The sequence below is a fragment of the Bactrocera dorsalis genome, chromosome 5, assembly GCF_023373825.1.
Source record: "Bactrocera dorsalis isolate Fly_Bdor chromosome 5, ASM2337382v1, whole genome shotgun sequence".
Taxonomy (NCBI): domain Eukaryota; kingdom Metazoa; phylum Arthropoda; class Insecta; order Diptera; family Tephritidae; genus Bactrocera; species Bactrocera dorsalis.
In genome coordinates, this window is record NC_064307.1 from 32,186,920 (window position 1) to 32,214,847 (window position 27,928).

Below are 27,928 nucleotides of genomic sequence, written 5' to 3' on the forward strand. Positions count from 1 at the left end.
CCCAAACTGAAAGTGTTGCTCCGTGGGATCCGTTTTCAGTCGATCGAAGAGATAAAACAAAATTCGCTGAAGGACCTGAAGGCCATCCCAAAAAGTGCTTCTGAAAAGTGTTTCGAGGGCTGGAAAAATCGTTGGCATAAGTGTATTTTATCTGGTGGGGATTGCTTTGAAGGCGGAAAAAAATATTGATGAACATATAGGGTAGTAGTTAGTAGGGTCTGTTATAAAAAATAAGCTTCGTAGCATAATCGCCGACTGGATTGTAGAATTTCATGATTTTTGAAAAATTCCATATTGAGGGCATAAACCCAATAAGTTTTTTTTACCATTCGCTAACCTCATGCGTTTTCACCTAATTTCAATATGATGCATAAATTCTTAATCAAGATATTGCCTAGAGTCGTCATATTTATTATTTTAATATAATAACCTTATATCTAACCCCAAAGGTTTGAGGCAACTGATTTTACAACTGGAGCAGCATGAACCACTGGCACCACGGGTGCAACAACCGACTTCACAACTGGAACATGATGAACCACCGGGGCGGAGTAGGTCTTCACTACTGGAACTACGGGAGCAGCGTGAACTACAGGGACTACTGGAGCGACGGTCTTCACTACTGGAACCACAGGTGCAGAGTAGGTCTTCACAACTGGAGCAACATGAACCACTGGAGCCACAGCTTTCACAACAGGTGTAACAATGTGGGCGTTATTGTGCACTTGAGTGATGCTCTGGTGTGATGTGGCAGATGGAACGGTGTGTACAACGGCACCTACTTTGGCCACAACGGGTTGAGCGATGAAACCGGGAGCAGCGGTGGCGATGGCGAAGAGAGCGGCGAATGCGATCTAAAATTAAATTGTGTCATTATTGTACAATTTGTTTTAACTGGATCAGTTGATGGACTTACGTATTTGAACATGATGCTGCTGTTTTGGGTAGTGCTTATGGTGCTTTACAGTTTGAAATGTGGAAGCTAACTGATAAGTTGCCAATGAATTTGTGCGAAATTTATACTACAACACAATTAGGATCGATCACAGTAAAATTACAGAAATATGCGCTGTATTCGCATTGAACTTGAACTTAGATTTTGCACAAGACACCCGAATAGCATAAAAACAAAATCATTACTACAGAAATAACAAATTCAGTATTTTTTCAGTAGCAGCAAAGTCAAAATAAAGGTCAATTTAAATTTAGCTTGAATTATCTTTTCAGGAGTTATAAGTACGCATTTGAATTGAATATAAATGATTTTTATTTGCCTTAAAGGCAACAGGTTATTTAATTAGCGCCACCACATATCCATTCAACAGCCTGACATCAAGCACTACTCCACAATGGCTTAATGCAATAACACCGTTAATTAAGTACGCATAGTGGGACGGCATAGGTGTAATGACTTGGCAATTTTGCTTGACTTCCAATTGCATTTATTGCCAAGGACATATTATTGTTGTTAGTATGTTAGTAGCAAACAAGTTTCCTAAATTATTTATTTCATGCAAGTACTTGCAATAAGAATTACAACAATACTTGGGTACTTCTAATTGTTGATACCTCTAAGAAGAAAATCGCACTACTTTTTCTAAGGTCGAAATACTCTCATAATTATTTTCCCTTCGCAAATGTTACTCCTGCCAAATTGGCGTGCAGTAAACTATAAATTTTGTTCAAAACTTTTAAGTTAGCATCAGTCAGACTTTAAGTTTAAAGGAGTTCACTACAGCATCACAAGAACTGCAAACCTAGCAACATGTTCAAATACGTAAGTTTATTACATTGTAGCTACGCTCAATAAATGTACATTAAAACTAACATTTATACTCTTTAAAATAGATCACTTTTGTCGCACTCTTCGCCATCGCCACCGCTGCTCCCGGTTTCATCGCTCAACCCGTTGTGGCCAAAGTTGGTGCCGTTGTTCACACCGTTCCATCTGCCACCTCCCACCAGAGCATCATTCAAGTGCACAATAATGCCCACATTGTTACACCTGTTGTGAAGGCTGTGGCTCCAGTGGTTCATGTTGCTCCAGTTGTGAAGACCTACTCTGCACCTGTCATTCCAGTAGTGAAGACCGTCGCCCCAGTAGTCCCTGTAGTTCACGCTGCTCCTGTGGTTCCAGTAGTCAAGACTGTTGCTCCAGTCGTCCCAGTAGTGAAGACCTACTCCGCCCCGGTGGTTCATCATGTTCCAGTTGTGAAGTCGGTTGTTGCCCCCGTGGTGCCAGTGGTTCATGCTGCTCCAGTTGTAAAATCAGTTTTCTCAGCTCCTGTTGCTCACTTTGTTCATCATTAAATTCACGTTTTGTGTTCATTGATAACTTTTACACATTTTAAATAAATATTTAACATATTGTTGAAATTACTTTGAAACGATTTACATGGTGCGTTCCAAAGTAAACAGGACCTTAAAAAAACGGAATAAATGGTTTTTTTCGGCAAAATCAATTTATCTTATTAAAAATAGTCTCCCTCTGCTTCAATATAGCTTTTGCACGGTCCAAAATCATGTCCGCGGTATGGCCGCCAGTAATGGCCTCTACGTCTGCATAACGCTTTCCTTTCATGTGTAAATGCATTTTTCCGAAAAGGAAGAAGTCGCACGGTACCATATCAGGTGAATACGGGGAGTGGATAATGGTTAAAATGTGATTTTTGTCCAAATAATCGGTCACAGGCCTCGATCGATTTTTGGTCGTCAGTCACTTTGTGTGAAACAAACTGTGCACACACCTTTCGAATGTTCGGTCAAATGAAATTCCATGAATGATTTCGACTGATTTTTGATGAATTCACGCACAGTTTCGATGGAATTTCCGGTGATCACGGATTTTGATTGGCCCACATGTTGTTTGTCATTTATGTATGTCCTCACGACCACTTTGAAAACGTTGAAACCACTCGTGAACTCTGCTCATCGCCATTAACTTGTTTCATCAATTGAAACGTTTCGGTAAAAGTTTTACCAATTCTTAAACAAAATTTAATGTTGGCTCTTTGTTCGAAGCTCATTTTCGCACCGATAACACAAACATACTGACACTTAAAACGCAATAACTTTACTTAAAATCAATGAAATATCATGAAATTCTTATTGGACAATCGGTAAAGATAGCAGATTCTAACGCACCAGTTGACATATATGTGGATGGCGCCACCGGAGTCGCTAGATTCAAAAAATCCTGTTTACTTTAGAACGCACCTTGTACTGCAAAATAACTTTGAGTCATTAATTTCAGTATAATTTATTTCAAAGTTTACTTCATGAATGAAACAAAAACGCATTTTTATCGCTATTGTAAGCAAAAACTGAAACGTTATTTAGATTATGACAATAATTAATCGCCTCTTTTTAACAGTACCACTGTAGTGTATGAAATACATTCTATGTATTCTATTCAAGTAGTAAGGCCTTAGGAAACATTTCATACTCTCGCAAATTGCAAAGATCGAAGCTATAGAAATGCTTTAGGTATTTTCTAAACTGTTGCGAAAGAACTCTACTTTCATTGTTCGACGAATTTGTGAATGGATTACAATCAAAATTATATTTTATTAACTTACGTATGTACAGTATGAGTCGTAGACTTATTTAATTTCATTACTAAATCATGCATGACCGAAATATTAATATTATGATGAACATAGTAATCTCAAAGCTGGGCATTAAACTACAGTGTATTCAATATTAAGCGTTCCGCTAATTTTGCTAAGAAATTTTAAATATTAAAACATACATATGATATAAAGCCAACCGGTGGTTTGAAACTTTTATATATGTAATTCATATCAACGACTTTATATAAAATATAAGGGATCTAAGGACATTTAACCCGATTTCATTTTTTGTATTACGACATGCAGGCCCGTAAGCCAGCTTTTCATTTCGGAGGGGGCTGAAGTAAAAACATATATAAACTTTGAATTTTCCTGTTTATTAAAAAAAAACAATATAAATTCATATACGTATTACTTTAAATTATTTGGTAGTTGTAACTTAAATAAGTAATATTTTTCTTTTCTTCTTGTTTGCCATATCATTAATTACTTCATCTGGATCTATTTTAATATCCCAGTGCACTGCAATAACAGCAAGTGCACTCAGCCGCTCATTGCCCATCACACTGCGTGGTAAAGTTTTTATTATTTTTAAGGTTGAAGAAGTTCTTCGAAGGAAGCGGTCGTCACTGGAAGAGTTGGTAAAATTGTAAGCAGGTAGTGAATGTTTTTAAAATACGTTGCATCGCAATGTTGCAGTAATTTCAACACTTCTATGGTTGGATCTATTGTTGATAAACTGGCACACCACAATCGATACTCTGATTTTAATGCTGTCATTGATATTTGCTCCTCGAAGTAAATAGTTAAATTCTTTAATTCTTCGGCATTATCAATTGCAGCAAAACCTGGGAGTAGAATTTGAAATGACGAGAGTATATCATCATTCACTAATAAACGTTCTGTCATGTTTTGAATCAGAGCATCAACGCATGGAATAAATATTGTAACTCTGAAGAGGCTTTAAGGGTGTTGTGCAAGGTGGATTAGCACTAGTAGTTTGACGCGAAGTCACTCTAGCACTACAAGATCTATGTCAAAAAGATCTTTAGACATTTGTGATGCTGTTTGGAAAATATCGTTGAAAAAAACCATCCGCTGTTTCTCTTATCTGGTGCAGAGTTCTTATTAATTCTTTGGCTCGGTTCATTGCTGATACAAAATCCATAGATTTTTCTTGGAGTTGCACAGACAGTGGCAGCGTTAAGCTGAACAATTGCTCACAGACGAAATAGACTAAGCAAAAAATTGCTTTTCTCTACCGCTGCTAAGAAGGCTGATGCTTTAGACGAAATGGACCATGTCTTACTCGAAATTTTTTCCAAAACTTAGTACAATGAATTTGAAAAGCTCCACAAAGCTTATAATGCTTTCATGCCTTTCTATAAACCTTGTTTCACAAAGGCGAACAAGTTGTCTTTTTTGCTTCTGGTGCGTGCTTCTGTATAACGTCCTGGAAAGTTGTGTTTGCATTTGAATGGTTTCTAAATAAATTTGTTATTTCACTGACAATACCAAGGCAGTTTCGTATTAAAAGTAATGACATAGTATTAGAAAGCGCAAGGTCAATCGGTGACTAGCGCAATGAACATATCGTGCTTTTGGATACAGTTGTCTTATCCTGGTTTGCACTCCACTTAAATGCCCTGATATGTTTGCTGCTCCGTCATATCCCTGGCCAACCAAACTTCGCCATATCAAGATGGAGATCTGTACAACGCTTAAGTATGACTTTTGATAAGTTTCAGTCACGTCTAGTGTAGTTGAGACTGTTATAGGTTTGAGCTGGTTGTGTATAAGAGTTTCAAAAGATTCAGTCAATGATAAATCTTTTTTATTTGCGATTTATTTAAAAAATTTCCTTATTTCGGGGGGGGCTTCAGCCCTCTAGCCCCCCCCCTGGCTACGTGTCTGACGACATGTCATTAGTAGTAATAGAGGCTCCCTTAATTTTATTAAGAAGACTCACAGATTGACCCATCTATGTGGTATAAAGTCAAGCGGATGTTAGAAAATCCGTTTAATAACTAATGTGGACTAGGGGATGTATTGCCCTGATTTTATCTTTATGAATTTTGTTAAGATTTCTTATAAAGTCAACTAAAAGTTCAAAAATATTTACATACATAAGTACATATACGAGGTATAAGGGGACTAAGGGAAGCATCCACACGATTTTACCAATTTTGGACACAAGGTCATGGTCACAACCCGACAAATGAAACTGATATGTTCGATAGCAAATTAACCCTGGGTAAAAAATTTGGTATCTTGGTCGAAGACTTAGCGAGATTGATATAGGTTTATATACAGATAAATAATCAGTATGACGATCATAAAATCTACTCCGCTCACTCTTATTTGTTGTTTTCGTTATAAAATCTAAACTTTGACAGCTCTGCCTCACTCCAGAGTCATCTCCAGTCAAAACCAAAACACATATGTATACAATATCCTCGAATTTAGTAGTGTTGGCAAAGATAAGACTTAAATGGACTTTTACATCCAAATAAGCATATTTAAATGCGTAGTTTTGTTGCAGGGTGTATGTACATACTCATAAGTAAGCTGTGCTTTTTCGAGATCCACAACACCAAAAACGCGAAGCCAACTCAATACTCAGACATGAAATATCTTGTGGACATGAATGTGAGTAGTTAACATTACATTTACTACTTGAATTCCCCAACCGCTCACAAGCTAAATTCGTTACGTTTTTTTGGTGTTTCGTTATATTTGGAGAAACTTGTGGCTAACCAGTACACACTTCGGGTTTTGTATGCACAACCGGAGTAGTAAAGCAACAATGTTGCTGAGCAACACGCAACATTTGATATTCAAGTTCAATGCGAACATGTCTCATGCGATCATGTATATTACATAAGCCGACAGGTATGTCGCGGTAGACGCACAAGTGTACCATACAGTACTCTCCACATAATTGAGTTCTAAAATGAAATATTTCTTACGAATTCAATTAATCTGGTTTCGGTGTGAATTAGGCCAAGCTTTTATAAAACTATAGATCATTTTTAGAAATTCCTCAGTTTTTCAGATTTCCAAATAAAGCATTTTAAAACTTGAAGTTAATGATAAAAACCAATTGTAATTAATTTTACCGTTATTTTTTACAGAAACTTTGAAACCATTTGAAGTAAACATGAGAGGTGAGATTAGATAGATATATTAGATCTCTTGGCATGGCTTGGCATCACACTTAGACTGTTGTGTACATTCCTTAAATTCCGATTGGATAGTGTCAACTTAAAACTCCTACAACCTTTCAATGGTTCCTTGCTGAGAACGAAGAGTTTCCTAGACCGCTCACGATTTACTCTGCGTCAGAAGGATCTTTCGACTGCACAGCTGCTGGTAATTGACCAACGCTTGCTGAGCTGGTGTCTGACCCAGTAATCCAGTAGTAATCCACAAGAAGTAAGGTAGCTCCTACTCCGTTTCACTCCATCAGCCTCACAATTCCATGTAAACTTAATAACTCGACAAACTTTTTGGAAAAATGTGGCAATGACAAAGCCTTTACGAACTTTAAATATTATCACTTATTTCTTAAACAAAAATACATTCGTACTGGTAACTGAGCCAGGTAGAGTTCGATAGTGGAGTATAGAGCCATGTGTAGAAGTTCACGCAAGTAAGGAAAGTTATCTGAGCGCCATTCAATAGGGAGTGGCCAGAAACGATTCTTTTGCATATGGCTCAAGCAAGCTTTTCCGGTCTTAGACCAAACATACTCTTTGTAGACGAGACAAAGTCTCCTCCGCAGGGTTGTGCGCTGGGTTTGGCAACCGCCACGTAAAAAACAGTACCAATGAAAGCTAATCGACAGCCACGGATGAAGGACCTCCCTTTTAATGACGACCCTGGCAAACACATTAAGGATTAGGATTTAAGGGCATGCACGTGGAATATCTGGTCTCCTATTTGGAAAGGTGACGCTGACCAGCTGTTTAATGTCCGCGTGAGAGTAAATACTGGCATCACCGCCGTCCAAGAAGTGCGAAGGACGGGGCAAAGGCTGAGGCGAGTAGGTCCTTGTGGCATTTACTATAATGGCTATATAAAGAGCGCAAATTCGTTATGGGATTCGTGATGGAAGATAGACTCCGTCGCTGAGTACTGGTATTGTCTCCGGTGGATGAACGTCTAGCCATAATCTGTATCAAAGAAGAGCTCTTCAACGTATGGCTGATTTGCACCCATGCCCCGACGGAAGAGAAAAACGATGTAACCAAAGATGTCTTCAATGAGAAGCGCTTGGAGAGCTGCTCCCGCCACGATGTCAAAATCGTGCTCGGCGACTTTAACGCCAAGGTGTACAAAGAGGTATCTTTGGGACAAGAGTTGGTAAATTCAGCCTCCACAAGGAAACATCCCCAAATGGGTTGAGGCTGATCGACTTCACCGGTGCCCGAAATATAGTTATCTGTAATACCAGTTTCCAGCATACTAGGTGTATACGCCAATAGAGAAGATAAGTAATTTGCCGCATTAAAAAAGTACTTATGTTCCGTTACGAAAATAGATAATATCCATGTCCAAAAATATATCAATGATGGTTTCAACATAGCCAAAGCCTTACTTCTTTATCCTGCCAATGAAATTGGAATTAACACTTCTGTTGCCTTATCTTTTTCTTTTCTTTAATAAGACTCATCAATATTAAAGGTCTTGTCCTGGCGTAATAGTGGCCTCCACACTCTCTGAAAGGGACGGACACCAAGTTTTGTCACAGCTTCTTTTACTTGGTTACTCCTCCAGAGACACGGTCTATCTCTACGTCTTTTACCATCGATTCTCGCAATCGCCGCTGGTTAGTCCCACATTATCAGCCACAGCAGCATATACCAATAATACGTCTTTAAAAATATTATTGTATGGTGACCGCTATCAAATTGGCTTTAACTTAGTCAACTTTTGCCATACTCATTAGTTCCTACAGAGTTCCTACAGCTTACTTCTAGTACTAGCCAAGTAAAACGAGGCTGCTACATGTTCAAGGTTCTAACTTTTACCGACAACGCGTATAATAAAAGTAGATGGAATTGATAGTTCCGTAAGCACTTTGATTGCCTAATATTATTACTATTTTCATTTCTTTCGAAAAAAAACTTGTTTAGGCATAAATAATCTTTATTCCAGGTATTCACACATTTTTACCGCTTGAATAATTCAATAATAATCGTTTCGTAAACTACTAAAGCAATCCACATTCACTAATACTCAGTACACTTAGTTAATAATATCAACAATACAATTCATATACATATATATATATTTACAACTAACTACCAAGAATAGGAAATACAGCAAGCTATTGTTAAACGCCGAATTCTCGCGAACAACTCAGCTCATGCATATTGCACAAGCGAACACTTAAAAACCTTTAGATATAGATAGTTTATATACACCAGTTTGCATTAGTCATATATTCCAACCCACATACTGCGCATGCGCCCTTCACTCAGGCACATAGACGGGACTAATATCCAGCACCTCGTGCCGCTCGTCCAAACGTTCGTTTCGCGCCAACGTGCGATTCACATCCAACGGTTCCACATAGCCCAACGAACGGCCCATGGGCGCCAATACGAGATGCGCATGCGTTTGCGATGAACCCTGATAGGAGACCACAGAAGGCGCCGCGTCGATCACAATACCCGCCGCCGCAACACGCTCCACCGGCTGAGCCAGGCAATGGTAATGGAAAACCACGCAGCTGAGGAAAAGCGCGACAAATGTGGAAAACTGCAAGAAAAATCGTTCGTGTGCGTGTGTGTGAAAATGTGAATGGCAATTGCAACAGCAAAACAGATTGGCTAAACCCCGTTTACGGTTATACAGTTGTACTTACGTGCTTCATGTTTACGTGCTCGAACAATTCCAATTCTTCAAAACGCTCGATGCTTAGCGCGCACTGCTGAAATGACGCTTGACTAGGAAAGCGCAATGCCGCGGACAGACTGACTGGCTGACTGATCGCTGGCTTGATGGTACGCCAGCCGCTTGGCTCACAGACTGACTAACTTGGCTGAGCGCATGAGCGCGGTGAGTGGGTACTTAGCGAGCCGGGCGACGCTGCCATAAAGCATTGGTACGCTCCAGTACTCGAGTGAATGCGCTGAGCAAAGTATCGCTGCGGTTGCGGTAAAAACTTGATTTCATATGCCCACAAACATACGTACATATGTTAGTAAATACAAAAATAACATAGTAAATATATGGATGTATGTGACTAGATAAGTAGTGCTCTAGGGTATTTGTGTTTACCTTTGCCTTTTATTGGAATAGTCAATAACAAAAGTACAAAAAATAGCATTAACAATGCAATGGAAGCGTGTAAAATGAGGCAAGAAATAAGAAACGTCAATGGCGCGCACACTATGCGTAATTTTCGCGCCATTAGAGGAGTGGCAGACAATTGTCATACCCTCCACCCACTCTCTCAGTGTACAGTATGTTGCAGCTAACATTTAACATAAGCAGTTTAGGTCTTTCATGTAAGCAACGCTGCAGAAGCTTATCTTTTTTGGTTTTTTTGGTGACAGCTGGCAATCAAATGACTACATAGATCTCCATCGAGTTGGAAAGTGGGAAAAAATTGTTCTCACCGGGTCATACTTGTATAGGATATAAGCAGGTGTGACGGCTCTGGTGAAACCGAAGACGTAGACCCCAAAGCTGCTTAAATGCCACTTAAGACCGTTCAGATCACAAATAGGGTGCTAGTAGCGGTAGATGTTAGAAGAACGCCTCCGATATTAGAATACAATCAAAACAGGATGTACCACAAAATTATTTTAGGGTGGTGTGATAATGGACAGACGAAAATAAGTATATTTTAGCAAAAAGGAAATTGGGTAATATGGTCGGGGTTAACCCCTTAACCTTCGTTAAATGAATTCCCATTTTAGAAAGTATGCGTTGCTAATGATGAAACATCAGTGCATTACTAGATGGAATACAGTGAGTGGCCTGTGCGACTTAAGTAAATCAAACTAAACTATTTCCTCCGAAGGTTAGATTTCAATAGCTACTTCTGGGTAAGTAAGGTTTAGTATGGGAAGATGACACCTTCTATCAATACCGACGGATCCAAAATCTCTCGAAATCGAAATCTCGAAATCCCTCTCCCTCTATTCGACTACCAAACTCAGCATCTTCCTAACGGTAGTTCTAGGTGTAGAGAAGGTATCTGCTGTTCTATTGAACAACCTAACTGACCCTCTCGATAATTAATTCCCACGTAGTCAACAATTGCAGGAAGGCTTTAAGATCACTGGCAGGTCTACTCTACTTGTTTATAATTTGGGTTCGCGACCACAGAGACATATTCGGCAACGAATAACAAGTCGAGTTAGACCAGCTAAGAGCCTCTTTAGATGAATCTGAGGCGGGGTTAATATCATGCCCACTGAGAATGAAGAACAAGGGAGCGTTGTACTCGCATTGAACAAATATCTCCGTGCAGATAGTAATCTGTAATCAACTACAAGATAATAAAGCAGTTATCGTCCTAGTATGATAAGACTAGAACTAAGAATTTATTACATAAGCCCAGGAATAGTACTTACATATTTGCAGCTACTAACAGCTACGGGGCACAGACCTTTTGGAGAACCTGCGGGTTTAACCATATACCAATATTTGCCGCAGCTGCAAAATAAAAGGGAATAAAGGTACGGTTTTTCACTTTCTCTGCAAATGCCCAGCACTAATACAAACCAGGCACTGGATACTTGCAATGACAGTCTACAGAAAGCACATGGAACATGAGTACTTTCATTGGGAACATCTAAAGGTTTGAAAGAGAAAACAAAAAAGCATAATTTTAGAGGTCTTACGGTAGTGCATCAAAAATTACGCATTCAGCGCTAATTGAACCTAAAGTAGCACCATCCCTACCTACCTCGGCGAATGGCTAGCTATCAGCCAATTAAGACTGATTCAATCTAAAAGGAATTGGGAGGCAGGGACGGAAAAGTTTCAGAGTTTATACAAATTTTGAATGGTACTTAACTGGCACCAGAGCCAGAGTGGGCCATAAATATGGCCGATCGAGGTTAGACCTGCTCTTTGAAACGACAAAATAAATATTTTTTTTTTTCATTTTAAGGAGGCATTGAATAGTCTCTTATTTCAAAAATTTTATCTTCTGATTTCGATTTCCTATATATTATTTTCTATTATTTATATATTTAATTCAAAAATACAATTCCAGTAGTTTTCTATTGGAATAGTTTTAAAATCTACTGACACCTAGCTGATCTTGGCTCAAATCTCAAGAAAAAGAATTTTCAAATCTTTTTTCAGTATGCATACTTTGACTACACACTGTTTTCAACCCGGCTTTATTTCCATTTAAAATTATGATTATAGGGTATAGAAAAATTGTAGGAGAACCCCGGCAAATACCAATTGCAAGTGTAAACTACAAAATAGCGATCAAAAGGCAATAAATAAAAAAAAAAATTAACAAGCAAAGTTATTCAAATTGTTGGCGTTGTAGGTGTCAGCAAAGCGCTTGTAGTGTTGACTTTTTCTCTAGCTCAGGCTTTTAGGTTGCGTAAGAGGCTTTCGTGAAAGAAGTAAACGGAATAAAATAAACAGTATAATGTGATGATAAAAAATAGAAAAAAATAAAAAAAGCAACCAATAAGCTATTGAAGGTTGATTGAACACGGTATTTGTTGTGCGCATGAGCAGCAGCGCCCTAATACAAACATACAAAAGTATTAAGTTCGAAAAATATTAAATAACTACATTAAATGCTTAAATGGCCTGCAGCAAATGAGCAAAGCATCTTGTCAAGATATAACATAAGCGCGCACAGATGTATTTACCTACAATACATATTTTATATGTTATGTATACAATATATATATATGTATGTATATGTAAGTATATTTGTAACAGCATTCAAAACCGCCGAAAAGCAATTGCGTTCAAATTAGCTCAGTTAAAGTGTTGGCAATTGTAACCGCAGAGCAATGCAAGAAACACACTCCTTAATGTGCCCTGCAGGAAAAGCTGACGACACAGGATAGTGAGGCACATGGAAAAAAAAGACGTATTATATATTAGAAGAACATTACTCCGATAGTTCAGTTTGTGTGGCAGCTATATGCTATATTGGTTCGATCTGAACAATTATAAACTTCGTAGCAAACTTAATATACCATGTTCAGTGTATAACGATTTCGGTGAAATGACCGCCTGACTCGTGTAAATTCCAGCTGTGTGGTGGACCGTAAGTCAGCAAAAACGTGCCGAATACTCTCTTCCCAATCGTCTAGAGCTTATCTGCATAGACATATGACTATACATAACCCTACAAAAAATAGTCCAACTTGAAGGTTGCACCGCAGTCCTACCACGCAAGATCATGCCCTCACCAAATAGTTACCGTGAATAAATTGATTGTTTCTTTGGTTATTTGGCATATAGCATAGTCCTGTGGAAGCAAAAATCGTCCACAACAACATTCTTCAATTCAGGCACGAATAAGAATAATTAGTCATAGCTCTATAGCGTTCCCCATCGTCTGTGGAGATGAGCGGGTTAATTTACAAAGAGGCAGAACAACGTAAAAGTCGCGTATGCAGGAAATGTTCTAAGGATCATTCTGAAAAACTTTGCCTGAGAGAATTTGAGTCTAAAACTAGTTTCGAGCTGACGATTTTTAGGTGAAGTTTAATTTTTGGGGTTTCTGAGATATCCAATAAAATTCAAAATATGGAATCGATTTGAAATTCTATTCATAATTTGTCGAAATCGGCGAGATCGGACAGCCTCCTATTAAGCCAATTATGAAATTATTTTATTTTCACCTAAAAAATCACTGGCTCGAAACCGGGTGCAGACCCATATTCTCCTGGAAAAGTTGTTCAAAAAGTTTCGTAGAACATTTCCGGTATGTGCTATTTTATGGAAAAAAGACGAACCACTCTAATGAGCAGGATCGACTAAAGTAAACGTGGTGCGAAACCGATCCATGGTTGCTCGCAACTCTGTCGGGTGATTATGTCAACCGAATATTGGAAGCAGTGCCCGATGCATCGCGCGGACCGAAAAGAAACCTCACGGCGCCACCTAGCTCTTTCTTCAAGATAACACTTCCGTTCAAGCAACTTGTGATGGTACAAATAAAATTAGAGAACTAGTTCCGTACCATACCGTATTCGTTAAATTTGAGCCCTGCATACGATTCTCTAATTTCCAGGCTTCCAGTGGCTCGGTGGAAAGAGTGGACCCGTACAACAAATACATTGTTCTAAACGGAAATCATATTTAAAAATATAGCCCTATTTTTATTCAAAAAACATTATTTCATTGTTAGGCCATAGGCCTTTGAGCAGATTTAGTATAAAGGCTAGCTTTTTATTTATTAGCGTAGACACCGGTTAAGCGGTAATAGCCGAGTTTACAACAGCGCGCCAGTCGTTCTTTCTTGTAGCAGTTTGGCGCCAATTGGAGACTCCAAGTGTAGCCAGATCTTTCTCCACCCGGTCTTTCTGCTTCCTCCGGTGGGGACTGCGTCAAATACTTTCAGAGCTGAAGTGTTTTCATCCATTCGGACAACATGAACTAGCCAGCGCAGCCCCTGTCTCTTAATTCGCTGAACTATCTCAATGTCTTTGTAAAAGTTATAGATACGCTCATCGTTCCAACGAATGCGATATTCGCCGTGGCCTATGATCTAAAGACCATAAATCTTCTTGGAACCTTTCTCTTAAAAACTTGTAACGTTGACTCATCAGATGTTGTTATGGTCCATGCCACTGCACCCATATAGCAGGACGGGAATAATGACTGACTTATAGGGTTTGGTCTGTGTTCGTCGACAGAGGACTTTACTTCTCAATTGCCTACTCAGTCCGAAGTAACACCTGTTGGCAAGAGTTATTCTGCTTTGAATTTCGACATTGACATTCTGACATTGTTTTTTGTGTTATTACTGGTTCCAAAATAGGCGAAGTAGTCTACGACTTCGAAGTTATGTCTGTCAGCAGTGATTTTGGGGCCAATTCTCTAGTGCGACGACTGCTTGTTTGATGACAGGAAATATTTTAGTTTTAAGAAAGTAGAACTAACGGCACGGCTGTTGGGGCCAATATCATCGACGTACGCCGTGTACACTCTTATAGAAGATTGTACCTTATCTATTCAGCTCTGCAGCTCCAAATATTTTCTCCACCAGTAGATTGAAGAAGCCGCACGATAGGGAGTTGCCTTGTCTAAAACTTCGTTTAGTATCGAACGGCTCGGAGAGGTCCTTCCCGATCCTACTGTGGCTCTCTCTGACTTCAAACTTAAAAGAAGATATCTTAAAAAAAATCTTTCAAGTTTCCTACAAGGCGTTCTCTATGCATTAAAGAAACACGTCTGAAGAAACACATGAACATTTTCAACCAAATTATTGTAGGCTACTACTACGCCACTAATTAATCACCAAAAACTGTATTTACTAATATTCCATTTGTTTCGGTGAGATGCTGTGAGTGCAACTGACCTTAACCGTTGACAAAAACATAGTGCAGAAATGTGTTTTCCCACTAAGAGTGAAGACAGATGCCGTTAGTGTTTAAGCATATGCACAAGTTGAAAATGTGACTCAACATTTTCGAAACGCCAAACCGCATGAATATTTGCGGCTGTTGCACACGCGGGACTCCAGTTCAAGGCGCCAGGCAACGCAGACAGTCCCTACAAATGCGCTTGTCATTGCGACTGCAACGTATAAATTCAGTTCACGCTCAACAAAGCTGGTAATCTCATTTTGCGTAGCGCGTCAAACGCATTGTCTCCAGACAATAAGACGGTACACTGAAGAAAAATTCACATCAATATGGTAATGTCTAAAGTTGCAACCAAAAACTCTAAATATTGTATTTATATCTGCTTACTCTGCAGCAACAGCAACTTTTACTTGTCCTCATCGCCAGCTTTGCTACATGTCGGGCTGGCCTAGTGGCCTTGACACCAGAAGATTTCCAGCAAGCGGGTGACATTAAAATCGCCACCATTGTGCATAACGCACCCTCGGCTGTCTCGCACACCACATTCACACGTGTACATAACCATCGTGACAGCGGCCAGACCACGCAGCCACAACTCGCCAGCACTGTAGCCACACAAACGACGGAGGTGCATCAGCCGAAGCCGTCCGTTGCCAGCCAACCCGTCTACACGCCGCAACAGTTGAGTGTCTTCCCAACGACAATTATAAAGCATGAGTTGCCAAAAGCTCCGTTGCTAGACAGTGCTGCGGCTACAGCAGCTGCGGGCAACGGTGAAACACCAATCGTCAACTCATTGACACATACGCCGGCACATTTGGCCTATTCTGCACGGCCGGTGGTGTATCAGTCGCTTCCGGAAATAAAGCCGGTGCGAAAAATTAGTTTTGAGGAATCAGTACCTAGTCCAAGGAATAAGCAGTACTACAGTACCCAGTAGTATTGAGAACTGAAATAAAATAATGCTATAAATAAAATAGAACTCGTATACAAATAAGGCGGAGGACTTTTTAGTAAATTGGTTTAGAAAGAATTTAGAATTATGTGATCACTTGAAAAGAATTGTTTCGTAACTATAGATTGGGTTAGGTTAGGTGAGAAAGGCCTTCATTGCTTTATATAGTGGTAAAGTAGATATTGGGAAGCGGCGTGGTCTCTCACCAAAAGTTGTGCTTTGGCTTTCCGTAAGCGTAGTTAAGCCCATACGCCGTGGAACCTACTCCAGCGGCATTTTATATGTACGCAAACTTCCAAGAGATATCTGCGTGAGGCGGAGTTTCTGGAGAAGATCTGCGGTGAGCTTTTCGCTAATGGATCAAAGCTCAAAGGAAAGGTTTAAGGAGATGCTTTTGACGTGAGCTCTCAACTCTTGTTTCAGACTGCCAGACCACTATAGTGTCTTTCAAGCAGAAGTGGCGGCCACCAAGGAAAATGTACTTCTCGGCAGTGCTTTTAGGAAAGTATGTATTCACTCCCATAGCAGAGCTGCTATCCTGGCCTTGAGTTCACTGACTATGAGCACAAAACTAGTCAGGGAGTGCGTGACCTCACCACCAGTGGAGTTTCGGAAAAAAGACTTACATACACAAATTCCATCAGGATAGAAACGAGCAAGGGTTCTCTAGTCTTTGTGCTTTTGGGCGCGAAATCTATGTGCTACGCACGCATTCAGCAAACGTTGATCAACACCCAGCACTTGTGGGGTTGCTAAAACCTTATGGCCGAAAATGGAAGGTAAAAGGTTCATTAAACTGCTAACTCTTAACTGGACACTGATTTTGGAGGACTCAATTTGTCAGTGCTGCAATGAAGAAGATGCGGTCTAGACACTTTCTTCTCCACTGTCCACCTTTCGCCAGGTTAAGGTTGAAGCGTTTCGGTTGTCATACTTTTAAGGAACTCGGCGAATTGGCTCGAATTGATATTAGAAACCCCAATAAATTTGTCGCAGGCTATAGGTATTTTGTCGATATGCGACGGTTCTTTCATCCATACCTAGAAGTTCTAGGCATCACAACAGACAGAGGTCTCTTGGTGTCCATGTGGAATTTTTCGTGACCTCACGAGATCAGTCAATTTACCTAACCTTACCTTCGTAGTCATAGATGCATTTTAGTATACATTTGATCAGAAAATAATTAGAGCAGAGAGAGAAACCAGAAAATGTCCTCTTTTGACTCGTCGGACTATAGGGAAAAGAATTGCGTGAAGTTCACTGTAGTTTCTCGAGGCATCTCATGGGCTTCATCTAAGATTAGTGATATTGGTGATCTAAATAAGTTAGAGTAGATAGAGCTAATGAATGTTTATAATAAAAAAGAGAGTATTTCGTCAATCTCCAATCCATCATAAACGCTTACTCTTTTTTTTCAACTTTAGGATAAGTCAGAACTGTCGACATCAATTGTTGATAGCTATCAGTTCCTATTGTTGTTGTAGAGACATAATAATTTTTTGAAAACATCTGTGCCCGAAGATAAATCCAAATCCATTCCGGTAACGTAGACTGTCATGAGAAAAGGGGTTATTAATAAAACGATTTGAATAGAGTTTAATTTTGTTATTCCAAAAAATATGAACTTAACGAAAATGTTGAGGCCGAAAGGCATGTGCGAACTATAATTTTGAATTTTCAATTTTTAAATAAATTTCTTATAATATTATCAGCCTGGAACACAGTAAGCAGTTTCAAAAGATTTTAAAGTAAATAATAGCTAGATCAGCGATGAGAGCATCCATTGGCTCATTGTTTGTATTTGTAGTTGGCACTGCTGTTGGCGGTGTTTGCATTCGAGGTGACGCTAGCGCTGGCGCTTGCACTCGTCTTTGCATTACCCGAGCGGATGACAGTGGTTTCAGGTGCGAAGATGAGCGGGGTGTGATAGGCGCGCAACACTTGTGACGTGATTGTACGCACTGCGGGTGCCACAATGGGTGTGACCACACGCGCATGCTTGTGCACCACCGTCTGACTCTGATGCGACACGGCGGTTGGTATTTTCTGCACCACTTCACCCACCTTGGCAAGAGTCGGCTCGTGAATGGTTATTGTTTCCGGTGCGATAACAGTACGTAAGCCTGGCCGTGTCGAGATGGTAATAGGCAGCGAGAGGGTCTCCGCGGGCAAGATTTGATGTTGAATGGATGCTGTGGAGCTGCTGCCCGATGGTAATTTAACTGAAGACGATACACGTAAAGAGGAACGCGATGCCGATGCCGATGCAGAAGCCGAACCAGCAGAAGCGACAGCTTTTAGGCGTGCTAGGGAGGATGGAGCTGGTGCTATAGTACCTGATGATGGTGCAGAGTTGGCTAATGCTGTGACTGATGCGGGCGCAAGTGGTTCCTGTTGCTCTCCTGTTGCGGGGCCCGCCACGTCGTTTGTCTCCTCGTCTTCACCCGATGTGACGGCGTTCGATTGTAACTGTTGTTGTTGCGGCTGTTGTGGATATTGGCTTTTGGCTGTCAAGGATATTGTCTGGGACGGCTTAATGGCTGCGCCGCTGCCGATGCCGCTGCTGATGATGTTGTACAGACCGTCCGGCTCTGGTGAGGCAACACTGCACACAATGCAAGTGCTTAGTAGTAGTGGCAACTGCGGATGGAGATTTATGAGTTGGAATATGTGTATAAGGAAGAGCTCTTAAGTTATTTAATTAAGGCTCACCAATTTGAACATTGTTATGTCGCACAATCTTTCAAAATGTTTGCTTTAGAAAATACCAGTGTCTTACTGATGCTCCAGCATTGTTTTCAGGAAGCTTTTATACTCATTAAATGCCGTTGCAGCTGAATGATTCCACGTCAATCGTGCGCATAGTACGTCTTGGTATTGGGTTTCATATAAATTTATATATGCGCTGGAAGTGAAATAGAATAATGCTACATTTTCATCGCCTCAGTGGGCAGATGATTGAAGCTTTCAATGGTGGGTGAAATTACGTATCTATAACCTGTTTGTGTATTATGCCACTGACACAATAAGTGTGATATAATTTTTACAACAACATAACTTCCACGGTAATGCCATACCTGGTTGATTTCGCAAATTTTGTCATTCCGGCACAGTTTCTATTTATTGTTTGATCGCGAAACTAAGTCCTTTTTTACTTGTAAACCCATGTTCTGTTTAATACCAATGTGTTCATTATTCCAACCCTCATATCGATTTGAGAATCGGAACCGCCGATATCGGACCGCTAATGTACTCAACTTCAATTCCTTGCAATTATCCTTCAATTTTTTTAGTTTGAAACAGACAAGGCATATACATACTTTCAAGGAGAAAAATTGCGGGCTTGGTAATTATTAGGTTGTCAAATATCTCCCTCCCGCCTTTTTGTCTTTTGAATTTCGCGGCTAAGTATAAAGCGCTACAGAGCTCGTATCTGGCAACACTACACATCTTTGAAAGGTCTTGGTTTTTGGGGGATGGTACTCTAACACTTCGAACTGCGGAGGAATGGTTTCAATGATTCAGAGCGGGTGAAAACGACACCATGGATAAGCCAGACAGCGGAAGATCTGTAACGAGGAATACCGATTAAAACAATGAAAACATCGAATTAAACCGGACATCGTGACATCGCCCAGAAGATGGGAGTTAGTCAGCAAACCATTTTAAACCATCTGCAGAAGGCTGGATACACAAAAAGGCTTGATGTTTGGGTGCCGCATGATTTTACGCAAAAAAACCTTCTGGACCGAATCAACGCCTGCGATATGCGGCTGAAATGGAACGAACTCGACCCATTTTTGAAGCGGATGGTGACTGGCGACGAAAGATGGATCACATACGATAATATCCAACTAAAACGGTCGTGGTCGAAGGCCGGTGAATCGTCCCAAACAGTGGCCAAGCCGAATTGACGGACAGGAAGGTTTTGCTGTGTGTTTTGTGGGATTGGAACCATCCACTATTAGCTGCCCCCATATGGCCCGACTCTTAATTCTACCATATATTGCGAACAACTGGACCGCTTGAAGCAGGCGATCGACCAGAAGCATCCAGAATTGACCAACAGGAATGGTGCAGTGTTTTACGAGGACAACGCCAGACCACACACTTCGTTTATGACTCGTTAGAAGGTACTGGAGCTCCGATGGGAGGTTTTATCGCATCTACCATATAACCCGGACATAGCGCCAGCCGATTACCTTGAAATGATAGCTATTGAACCTCTTCTGATTGCTCTTCGTTCCAAATGCGGCAATTTTATTTGTTTACATACGCATTAAGCCAGAAATGGACCTCAACACTGAACAAAATTTGGCTCGCAAAGTCAGACCTTCTTGGAACTAGACCATATAGTAAATTGATGTCACTTGGGAAGGTCGAGCTCTTGCACAAAGTGTATTTTGTACGCTTTCAATTTAAGATTTCGACGAAAAATTCCCTGTGAACGTTACACTGAAAACCTTCAATTTTTACTCCTTACATTCACCTTTTCCAAAAATATGAAACATAAATACTTAACTGATTTTATATGTTTGTTGCAAAGGTATGGCCCTATAAGCAAAAATTCGAAATATTACTATTTATGCCGGCCGCTGGGTTAGTCAAACACCGCTGTATTGCTAAACAAGTGCACCCACAATTACAAGCCAAAATTAGTCCAATAGGGATTCTACGAACCACAACCTTAATGCGAAGATATGTATACGAGTATATGTACATACAATTATGCAGAAGAAATTTAGCATAACATTCATTAACTATTGATGAGGTATATTTAATACCTCTTTTATTGTATTTGTTATTGATGTCGCGACGTCCACATTGTTGTGACTGTCGTTATGTTCAAAGCCACAGCCACAGCCGTCTGCGCCTTTGTTTTTTGTTGCTCCCACAGCAACAGACAACACACTGCCTCTTCTAGAGATATGTATATATGTATGATTGGGCGACTTAGGCTCATAAGCTATATTTTTAGACATAATTTAGGATGCCACAAAAATATCACACATCCTCATACAGACATACGCACACACACTAAAATTCTTCATTACTTTGTGATGCGCAAAAATATTACGAAACATTTGTTATGACACATGGTAAAGTTAAAGGCAAAATGAAGATGAAAATATGTTCATGTAAATATGTCTATACGCTCACTTCAAGGCTTAAATTTTCTCAAGCGCATATCTAAATTTTACGTTTTACCTGTGTTTTCAATATGAAAAATGTGTCAGTGTTATGCAAAGGTATCGGTGTTAAATGATATCGCATCACAAATATTACGCGCTCACACTATCATATCATGGCAGATATGTGCGTAACCCTTCAGAGATACTCACGTTAAAGGGTAAATATTCAATTCTCATATAGTTTCATCTGAAAACTGTAGACCATTATGAAGCTTTCTTATTGCATCTAATATCTTATGAACAACCGAAGGGACACTTTGCCGACGGAATGGAAATTGTATAATATTTAACTACTTCGTTGCCATAATACAATATTTTCGAAAACTATTCAGTATTTGAAAATTAAATTTGTACTCGTATTCTTCGGAAAATTCGGCAATGCATACCAGCTGCCAAAGCAAAAGACGTCTTTAGACGAACCAGAGACGGGGTTAATATTACACCCGCTGGGAACGATCAAAGGAGAGCTTTATATGCAAGATAACAAAGAAACTATGACCCAAATATGACAAGAATGAAACCACGGAATTATTAAATACGTAGAGCCAGAAAGAGTATATTAAGGCCAAAATAACGAGTCACTGGGCCTTTGAAGAGCATGCGATAAAGTTGGAAAAGGTTTCTCTGTGAATGCTGAATGGTGTATGATGCTCAATTGAGTTCTGCAGCTCGAATTATTTTTTCCAAGCGTAGATTGAATAAGTCGCACGATAGGGAGTCGCCTTATCTGAAACCTCGTTTGGTATCGAACGGCTCGGAGAGGTGCTTCCCGATCCTGACGAAACTTTTGGTATTGGGTCGAATTGCCGACTCTGCTGGATGATTATAGTATGTTTCTCAAACCTACTCATACACTTTATAGTTTATATATTTGTGTCCTTCTGGAATTAGAAATTTCCTTAAACGTTTTATTCTCATTCTAAAATGTCTTAATTTGGTTTAATGTGAGAGCAGTATATTGAAAATTTTATTAGACTATTACAAAATAAACATAAATGACTATTTTGAGTACAAGTACATGCGTATATAGATGGGTTTTAGTTTAAACCGCCCACCAAACTTGCAATACCGTTGGGTTCCAGCTGTTACATAAATTCGTGGCATTTGAGTCCACTAAATTTAAACAATGTGATTTATAAGGATGTCTTCTTAATTGCACTCAAGCAGCACAAGCTGAAACATTTATTAAATCGATTGCATAACCACAATTCTCTCAATTTCAATGAGCATACCAGCCGCGCAACGATGACGTAAAAGGATATAAGAAATATTGCTTTACATAGACGCAAACAATATACAGTGCGTTCAAAAAATAACTAAGTATTTAAATACGGGTCCCATCTTGACAACCAGCAATAATTATTGGATAATGTTCCACCGGATAGACTACGAGTATGCCCAGCGCGCAGCGAAGAAAATATAGCAGACGTAGCTGAGAGTTTACAGGAAAACCGTGGAAAGGCGATTTTGGCGACTTCATGCATTTTCTTCGAGATCTTAAAGCCAATCGACCTTCCCAAGCGACATCGCTTCGAACTATGGGCTCTTGAAAGTTCCGAGAACATCCGACTTTTTTGAATCAAATTTTGTTCAGCGATGAGTCCCATTTCTGGCTCAATGGGTATGTAAACAAGCATAATTGTCGCACTTGGGACGATGGGCAACCTGAAGAGGTTCAAGAGCTCTACCCAGAAAAAACTACGGTTTGGTACGATTGTGGGCCGGTGGAATTATCCGTCCGTATTTCTTCAAACATGATACCCGTGAGAGCGTAACCGTCAATGGCGACCGTTATCGCGCCTTGATAGCCGACTATTTGATGCTTAAAATTTAAGCTCGTAATCTCGGCGACATTTGGTTTCAAAAAGACGGTGCCACTTCTCACGTATCGCATCCATCAACAGAATTATTTAGAGAACACTTATTGGAGCAGATAGGACTTATATAAAGTTCATGCGGACAATCCCGCTTCGATTCCTGCTTTGGAGCAAAACATCAAGCGTGTCATTCGCCAGTAACCAGTCGAAATGCTCAAACGAGTCATCGAAAATTGGACTCAACGGACGTATTATCTGAGACGTAGCCGCGGACAACATTCGAAAGAGATAAGCTTCAAAAAATAAATGCCAAAGAATGTTCGATCGCATTATAATAAACATTTCCCATTAATTTTGCAGTTCATTTGATTTTTCTTTAAACAAGTAAAGAACCTCCAAATAGATTACCATTTATCTCTTCAGAACTCCAGCATCAAACGGAGGAATACTGTCATCAAACTGAGCGGCTACTCCAACATACCTGAGAAGTATTGAATAAACGGGACTTGACCTTGAATAGCTGTTAACGAAAACGAAACAATTTTCTCTAATTACAACATATTTCCCAATAAACGTTGCCAATACTTTGGAAAATTAAAACGTTACTTTTTGAACGAACGGTAAATACTATATGTATAGATAAGTATTTAATTAAGTTTTATGGCCACAATATGCCGTTAGTGAACAGAACTGAGTCGACTGATTTCTATATTTAGAAGAATCCGACAAGAATGGCCTAAACTCCATAAAAGCCACTGCAAACATAAGCCATCATCCTCACTTGACATAATTTGTGTGAAGGTGTAGCCGATTACGAGAGCTTAATTATGCCGCAGGACCAAAATAGCAGACAAGGTGAGCGAAGCTGAATGCATAATGAGAAGGAACCACGTACATAGATAATTTACAAAACATTTGTATGCATTTTATTTACAGAATTCCGGATTTATTGTTTTTTTCCAAACGTACATTTATGGGTCGCAAGAGAGAATAGAGTGGAGAAAATTAAAAATATTCCTCAAATAAGCCGCACGTCAGCGTTGTTGCCAATTTATTTCTTAAATTCAGCAGTGGTATATACCAGCGGTTGGCCAAAAGCGGAGAATCCATAGGAGCGATAGACTGGTGCCGGGAATGGAGCAGCCGAAGCGAATGAGCGCACTTGTACTGGAGCGTTGGCGTGAACAAAAGCGGCAGCTGGACCTAAGCCGAATGGTATTGTGCGCAGCAGCGGTGTGTGTTGCAAAAGCGGTGCGGCAGCAGCAAAAGTTCGAAAAGCGGGTGTGGCAAATGAGCGGACGGCGGGTGTCACTAACGGTGTGATGCGTTGGGCTTTGCTATGCACAACGGTTGAACTCTGATGGGAAACAGCAGTGGGTACACTCTCGACCAATTCACCCACCTTCGCCAAGGCGGGTTCGTGCACTTCAACATGTGTGGGCTCAGCAACAAGCGCGGACTTGTAGAGCGGCAGCGCGGCTGCGAGTGGAGCTGCCGGTAGCACGGCTAAGTTATCGGGTGCTGCATTAGCCAGCGCACAAACGAAGAGGATGCTGAACTGTAATAAATAAAAATTACGGTTTTGTATAATTTATTTCTCTTTCTTTCGTGGATGATATTTTAATTCTAGCATAAGTTGAAATGTTTCAAGAATACTTAACAAAAATTAGGTTATTTTATTGGGTGCTGTCAACAAAACATTCACAGTTCAGGAAACCACATACTAAAAAGACCAGCGAGCACTAATCGTATGGTCTTGCTGAACCCATTCTAAAATTTTTATGATGAGTCGACGTTACGACTTTTCGAGAGAAAGTTTCTGCGAAAGATTTATGGTCCTTTGCGCCATGGCTACGGTGAATATCGCATTCGATGGAACGATGAGCTGTGCTAGATATACGACGACATTGACATAGTTCAGCTAATTAAGAGACAGAGGCTACGCTGGATAGATCATATCGTCCAAATGGATGAAAGCACTCCAGCTCTGAGTATTAGACGCAATACTAGCCATGGTAAGCAGAGGAAGAGGAAGAAATCCACTCCGTTGGAATCCCATGTGGAGAAGAATCTGGCTACACTTCAATTGGCGCCAAACAGCGAAAAGAAAGCACGAAGTTAACACTGGTTAGATCTCCTTAGAATGAATGTTGGGACAAGGCTACATGAACCTATGTCAACATCGAAAGAGTGCTGCCAGATTTTACTATGAACTCCAGAAAAGCTAATAACATTTTAGAAGACTAATCCAATACATTTTGGTTGATGATCCGAATATGAAACTATTACCAGGCTTATGCCCAAAAACACATAAAGTATCAAATAGTGATCAGAAAAAGATAGTCTGATCACACATTTCGAAAGAGCTGACAGAATTGTCAACCAATAACGATGTTCGACGTACACGGATTCTAAAGTATTCAAAATTGTATTCCTCCAATTCAGTTCGATTTTTCGAAAGTAATATTTTCAAAAAAAATCAGTCCTTAAAATTAATTCAATTCAATTTTATTTGTAGCACTCACCACTTTGAACATTTTTGCTGCTAAAAAACAAATTGGAATCTAAAATGTCGTGAACTAAGTTTCTTACAAGAAGCGTACACTTGCACTGATTACCTGGCACAAGTTTCTAGCGCTTTTATAGAACCCACTGATCCATGCAAAAACCAAAAAAGAAAGCAAAAAACTTAACTCCTAGAATTACGAGTATTTTAAGAATGAAACTCAAGTGGCATAAGAACAAGCTGAGCTGAAAACACTACAACGGAAGACAGGCCGCTAAGCTTCAAACACGCGCGCCATCAAGATAGCAAACAAATCCAAATGATCATATTTCAGCCACAACAATAAACTAACAAACGCTACAAACGAAAGAATCGCGCAGAAATCCTCTTAAGTAACGACATTGTCAGCTCCGAAGCTTTGTGTCGATGGGCGCGCAGTCCTTTTGGCCAAGTGAGCGGCCATGAGCTGAGATTTCACTTTCGCTGATGCAGTTAAGAGCATCAATGCCGATTCTACAATTACGAGTCGTAAACCAACACCTCCATTGACTTGTCCTAACGAATGCTTTGCGGTTGGTGGGTGTGTGCCTAGGTTCTATGCTCAAGTGTTGATAGTTAACACTGATTGGCAAGAGCGCAAGAGCAATTGTGTGTCACACTTCAATCGCTCGGCCCAAAGTCATTAGTTATTGTGGCAGTCGTATATCTCAGGTTAATACCTAAGGGCTTCCTTTGGAATGCACATATGGTCTATAGCAGCATCATCCCGTGTGATATGGCGTTGAGTGTGTTCCATGTAACGCCTACGCTTCAAATGATCACAATCACTACTCAGCGCAGACACAACGCTGAGTGTTGAATGCGCGTACGAAGCTAGCGTTGTTATAGGTTTTTGCTCTATTTGCAAACTATCGGCTTAAAGAAGTCCGCTCTAATCCTATTGAATCGATTTAACACATTATGGAAGGGCATTGACAGCTGAAGTAACACTTAGAGAAATGATTGCGACTGTAATTTTTATAAATTCATTCATTCATTGTATGATACCAATTTCAACAACATAAACCGTTGTTTTTCAGGATGACTTTTGAATCTCTTTAGGTTGCTCTTTGTTCCAAATCCGACAGTTTTGCTTATTTACAATTCCATTTAGCTAGAAATGGGCCTCATCACTCAACAAAATTTGATTCGAAAACGTCGGATCTTCTTGAAACTTTTCAAGAACTCATAGGGCGAAGCGATGTCGCTTGGGAAGGTCTAGCGTCTTCAGTTCTTGGACAAGCTGTATTTTATTCGCTTTTAATTTAGGAATTCGACGTAGTCATTCCATATGTCAGTTCGAGTTGCTGCGAACTGCGCCGAATCGACTCTCCACTGTCTTTGTGTACACTCTCAGCTACGTTGAAAAAGGCTATTGGAATATTGGATCACCCGTTATTTTCCCACCCCTCCGACAGTGTGAAAATAAATGATAACTCCTAAACCTTTCTATAAAAACCCATATATCAGGACCAGCTCTATCAATTTCAAGCAAATTCGGAAATTCGGTAACATTACCCTGACGTTCTTATATTACCGTGTCAAAATTGTCGAAATAAAATCACAAACTCGCCTACTTCCCTTATAAACCAACTTTAAATTGCATTTGATTCTTCCACTTTACAGTATACAAATCAAGCGCCTATGAAAATATCGAGATAAACTTTGTAAAAATACTGCTTTTAGGTTTGCCATTTCGAGTCTAAAAATTGTCAATATTTTCAAGCCCCTCGATGCTAACGATGTGGACCCAGTGCCTTTCCCTAATGAAGGCAGTGATGTGACAGCCACAGTCCACGTAGAAGTTGTCCAGGTGAACCTGCATCACGCGACATATCAGCTGTTACAATTCAGGAACCAAGGCCTCACAGAGGAGAGGTTAGGCGCAACCAGACAAAGACACACAAGGTATTCTGGTATTTCTCTAGTGAGAGACGCAGGAAATGCAAGAATCACAATTATTGCATGAGTGCATAGAACGACTGAACAACATAAATATTTTTCTGCAACGCCATAACTGAAGTGACTGACGATCTTTCCCGCCCTGCTGCTGCTTGTAGGATGGTGGAACCGGAACCCAAACCAAAGGAGCTACTCTGCAAAGAGGAGAGTGAAACATTTCGGCAACGATCTACAGGCATAGCAGCTGAGGAGCGGTGACAACCTCACAAAGGTTAAAAACATACAATTTCCTACTAGCCACCTACTGCGCACCTTTACATCTGTTCAAAATGTGTATAACCTCTTCTGCAGCCGAAGCATCTTATTTTAGACTGCATTGCTATCTATGTAGACCATTTCAAGGCTCTT

The 27,928-nt window shown here is 40.1% G+C and overlaps 6 protein-coding genes across 6 annotated transcripts; 2 read left to right on the forward strand and 4 right to left on the reverse strand.

Annotated features, from left to right (window-relative positions):
• Window positions 1-390: 390 nt before the first annotated feature.
• LOC125778754 (cuticle protein LPCP-23-like) lies at window positions 391-1,026 on the reverse strand. Its single transcript, XM_049457932.1, has 2 exons — window positions 917-1,026; window positions 391-854 (listed from the first exon to the last, which is right to left on the reverse strand). The coding sequence occupies exons 1-2, from the start codon at window positions 926-928 to the stop codon at window positions 438-440; spliced, it is 429 nt and encodes a 142-aa protein (XP_049313889.1). The 5' UTR covers window positions 929-1,026; the 3' UTR covers window positions 391-437.
• Window positions 1,027-1,695: 669 nt separating this feature from the next.
• On the forward strand, window positions 1,696-2,410 carry LOC105230991 (A-kinase anchor protein 14-like). The gene is made up of 2 exons (XM_011212058.3): window positions 1,696-1,777; window positions 1,849-2,410. Exons 1-2 carry the CDS (start codon window positions 1,766-1,768, stop codon window positions 2,308-2,310), a joined length of 474 nt encoding a protein of 157 aa, XP_011210360.2. The 5' UTR covers window positions 1,696-1,765; the 3' UTR covers window positions 2,311-2,410.
• Window positions 2,411-8,702: 6,292 nt separating this feature from the next.
• On the reverse strand, window positions 8,703-9,660 carry LOC105230946 (uncharacterized). The gene is made up of 2 exons (XM_011212001.4): window positions 9,445-9,660; window positions 8,703-9,338 (listed from the first exon to the last, which is right to left on the reverse strand). The coding sequence occupies exons 1-2, from the start codon at window positions 9,451-9,453 to the stop codon at window positions 9,051-9,053; spliced, it is 297 nt and encodes a 98-aa protein (XP_011210303.1). The 5' UTR covers window positions 9,454-9,660; the 3' UTR covers window positions 8,703-9,050.
• A 5,819-nt stretch (window positions 9,661-15,479) lies between these two features.
• Window positions 15,480-16,091, forward strand: LOC109579933 (uncharacterized; the record flags this gene model as incomplete). The annotated part of the gene is made up of 1 exon (XM_029553116.2): window positions 15,480-16,091. A coding segment is annotated over one exon (570 nt), but the record flags the coding sequence as incomplete, so codon positions are not given.
• Window positions 16,092-17,654: 1,563 nt separating this feature from the next.
• Window positions 17,655-18,926, reverse strand: LOC105230955 (retinin). The gene is made up of 2 exons (XM_011212012.4): window positions 18,777-18,926; window positions 17,655-18,704 (listed from the first exon to the last, which is right to left on the reverse strand). The coding sequence occupies exons 1-2, from the start codon at window positions 18,786-18,788 to the stop codon at window positions 17,853-17,855; spliced, it is 864 nt and encodes a 287-aa protein (XP_011210314.1). The 5' UTR covers window positions 18,789-18,926; the 3' UTR covers window positions 17,655-17,852.
• Window positions 18,927-23,904: 4,978 nt separating this feature from the next.
• LOC105230963 (uncharacterized) lies at window positions 23,905-25,692 on the reverse strand. Its single transcript, XM_011212025.4, has 2 exons — window positions 25,599-25,692; window positions 23,905-24,631 (listed from the first exon to the last, which is right to left on the reverse strand). The coding sequence occupies exons 1-2, from the start codon at window positions 25,608-25,610 to the stop codon at window positions 24,125-24,127; spliced, it is 519 nt and encodes a 172-aa protein (XP_011210327.2). The 5' UTR covers window positions 25,611-25,692; the 3' UTR covers window positions 23,905-24,124.
• Window positions 25,693-27,928: the final 2,236 nt, after the last annotated feature.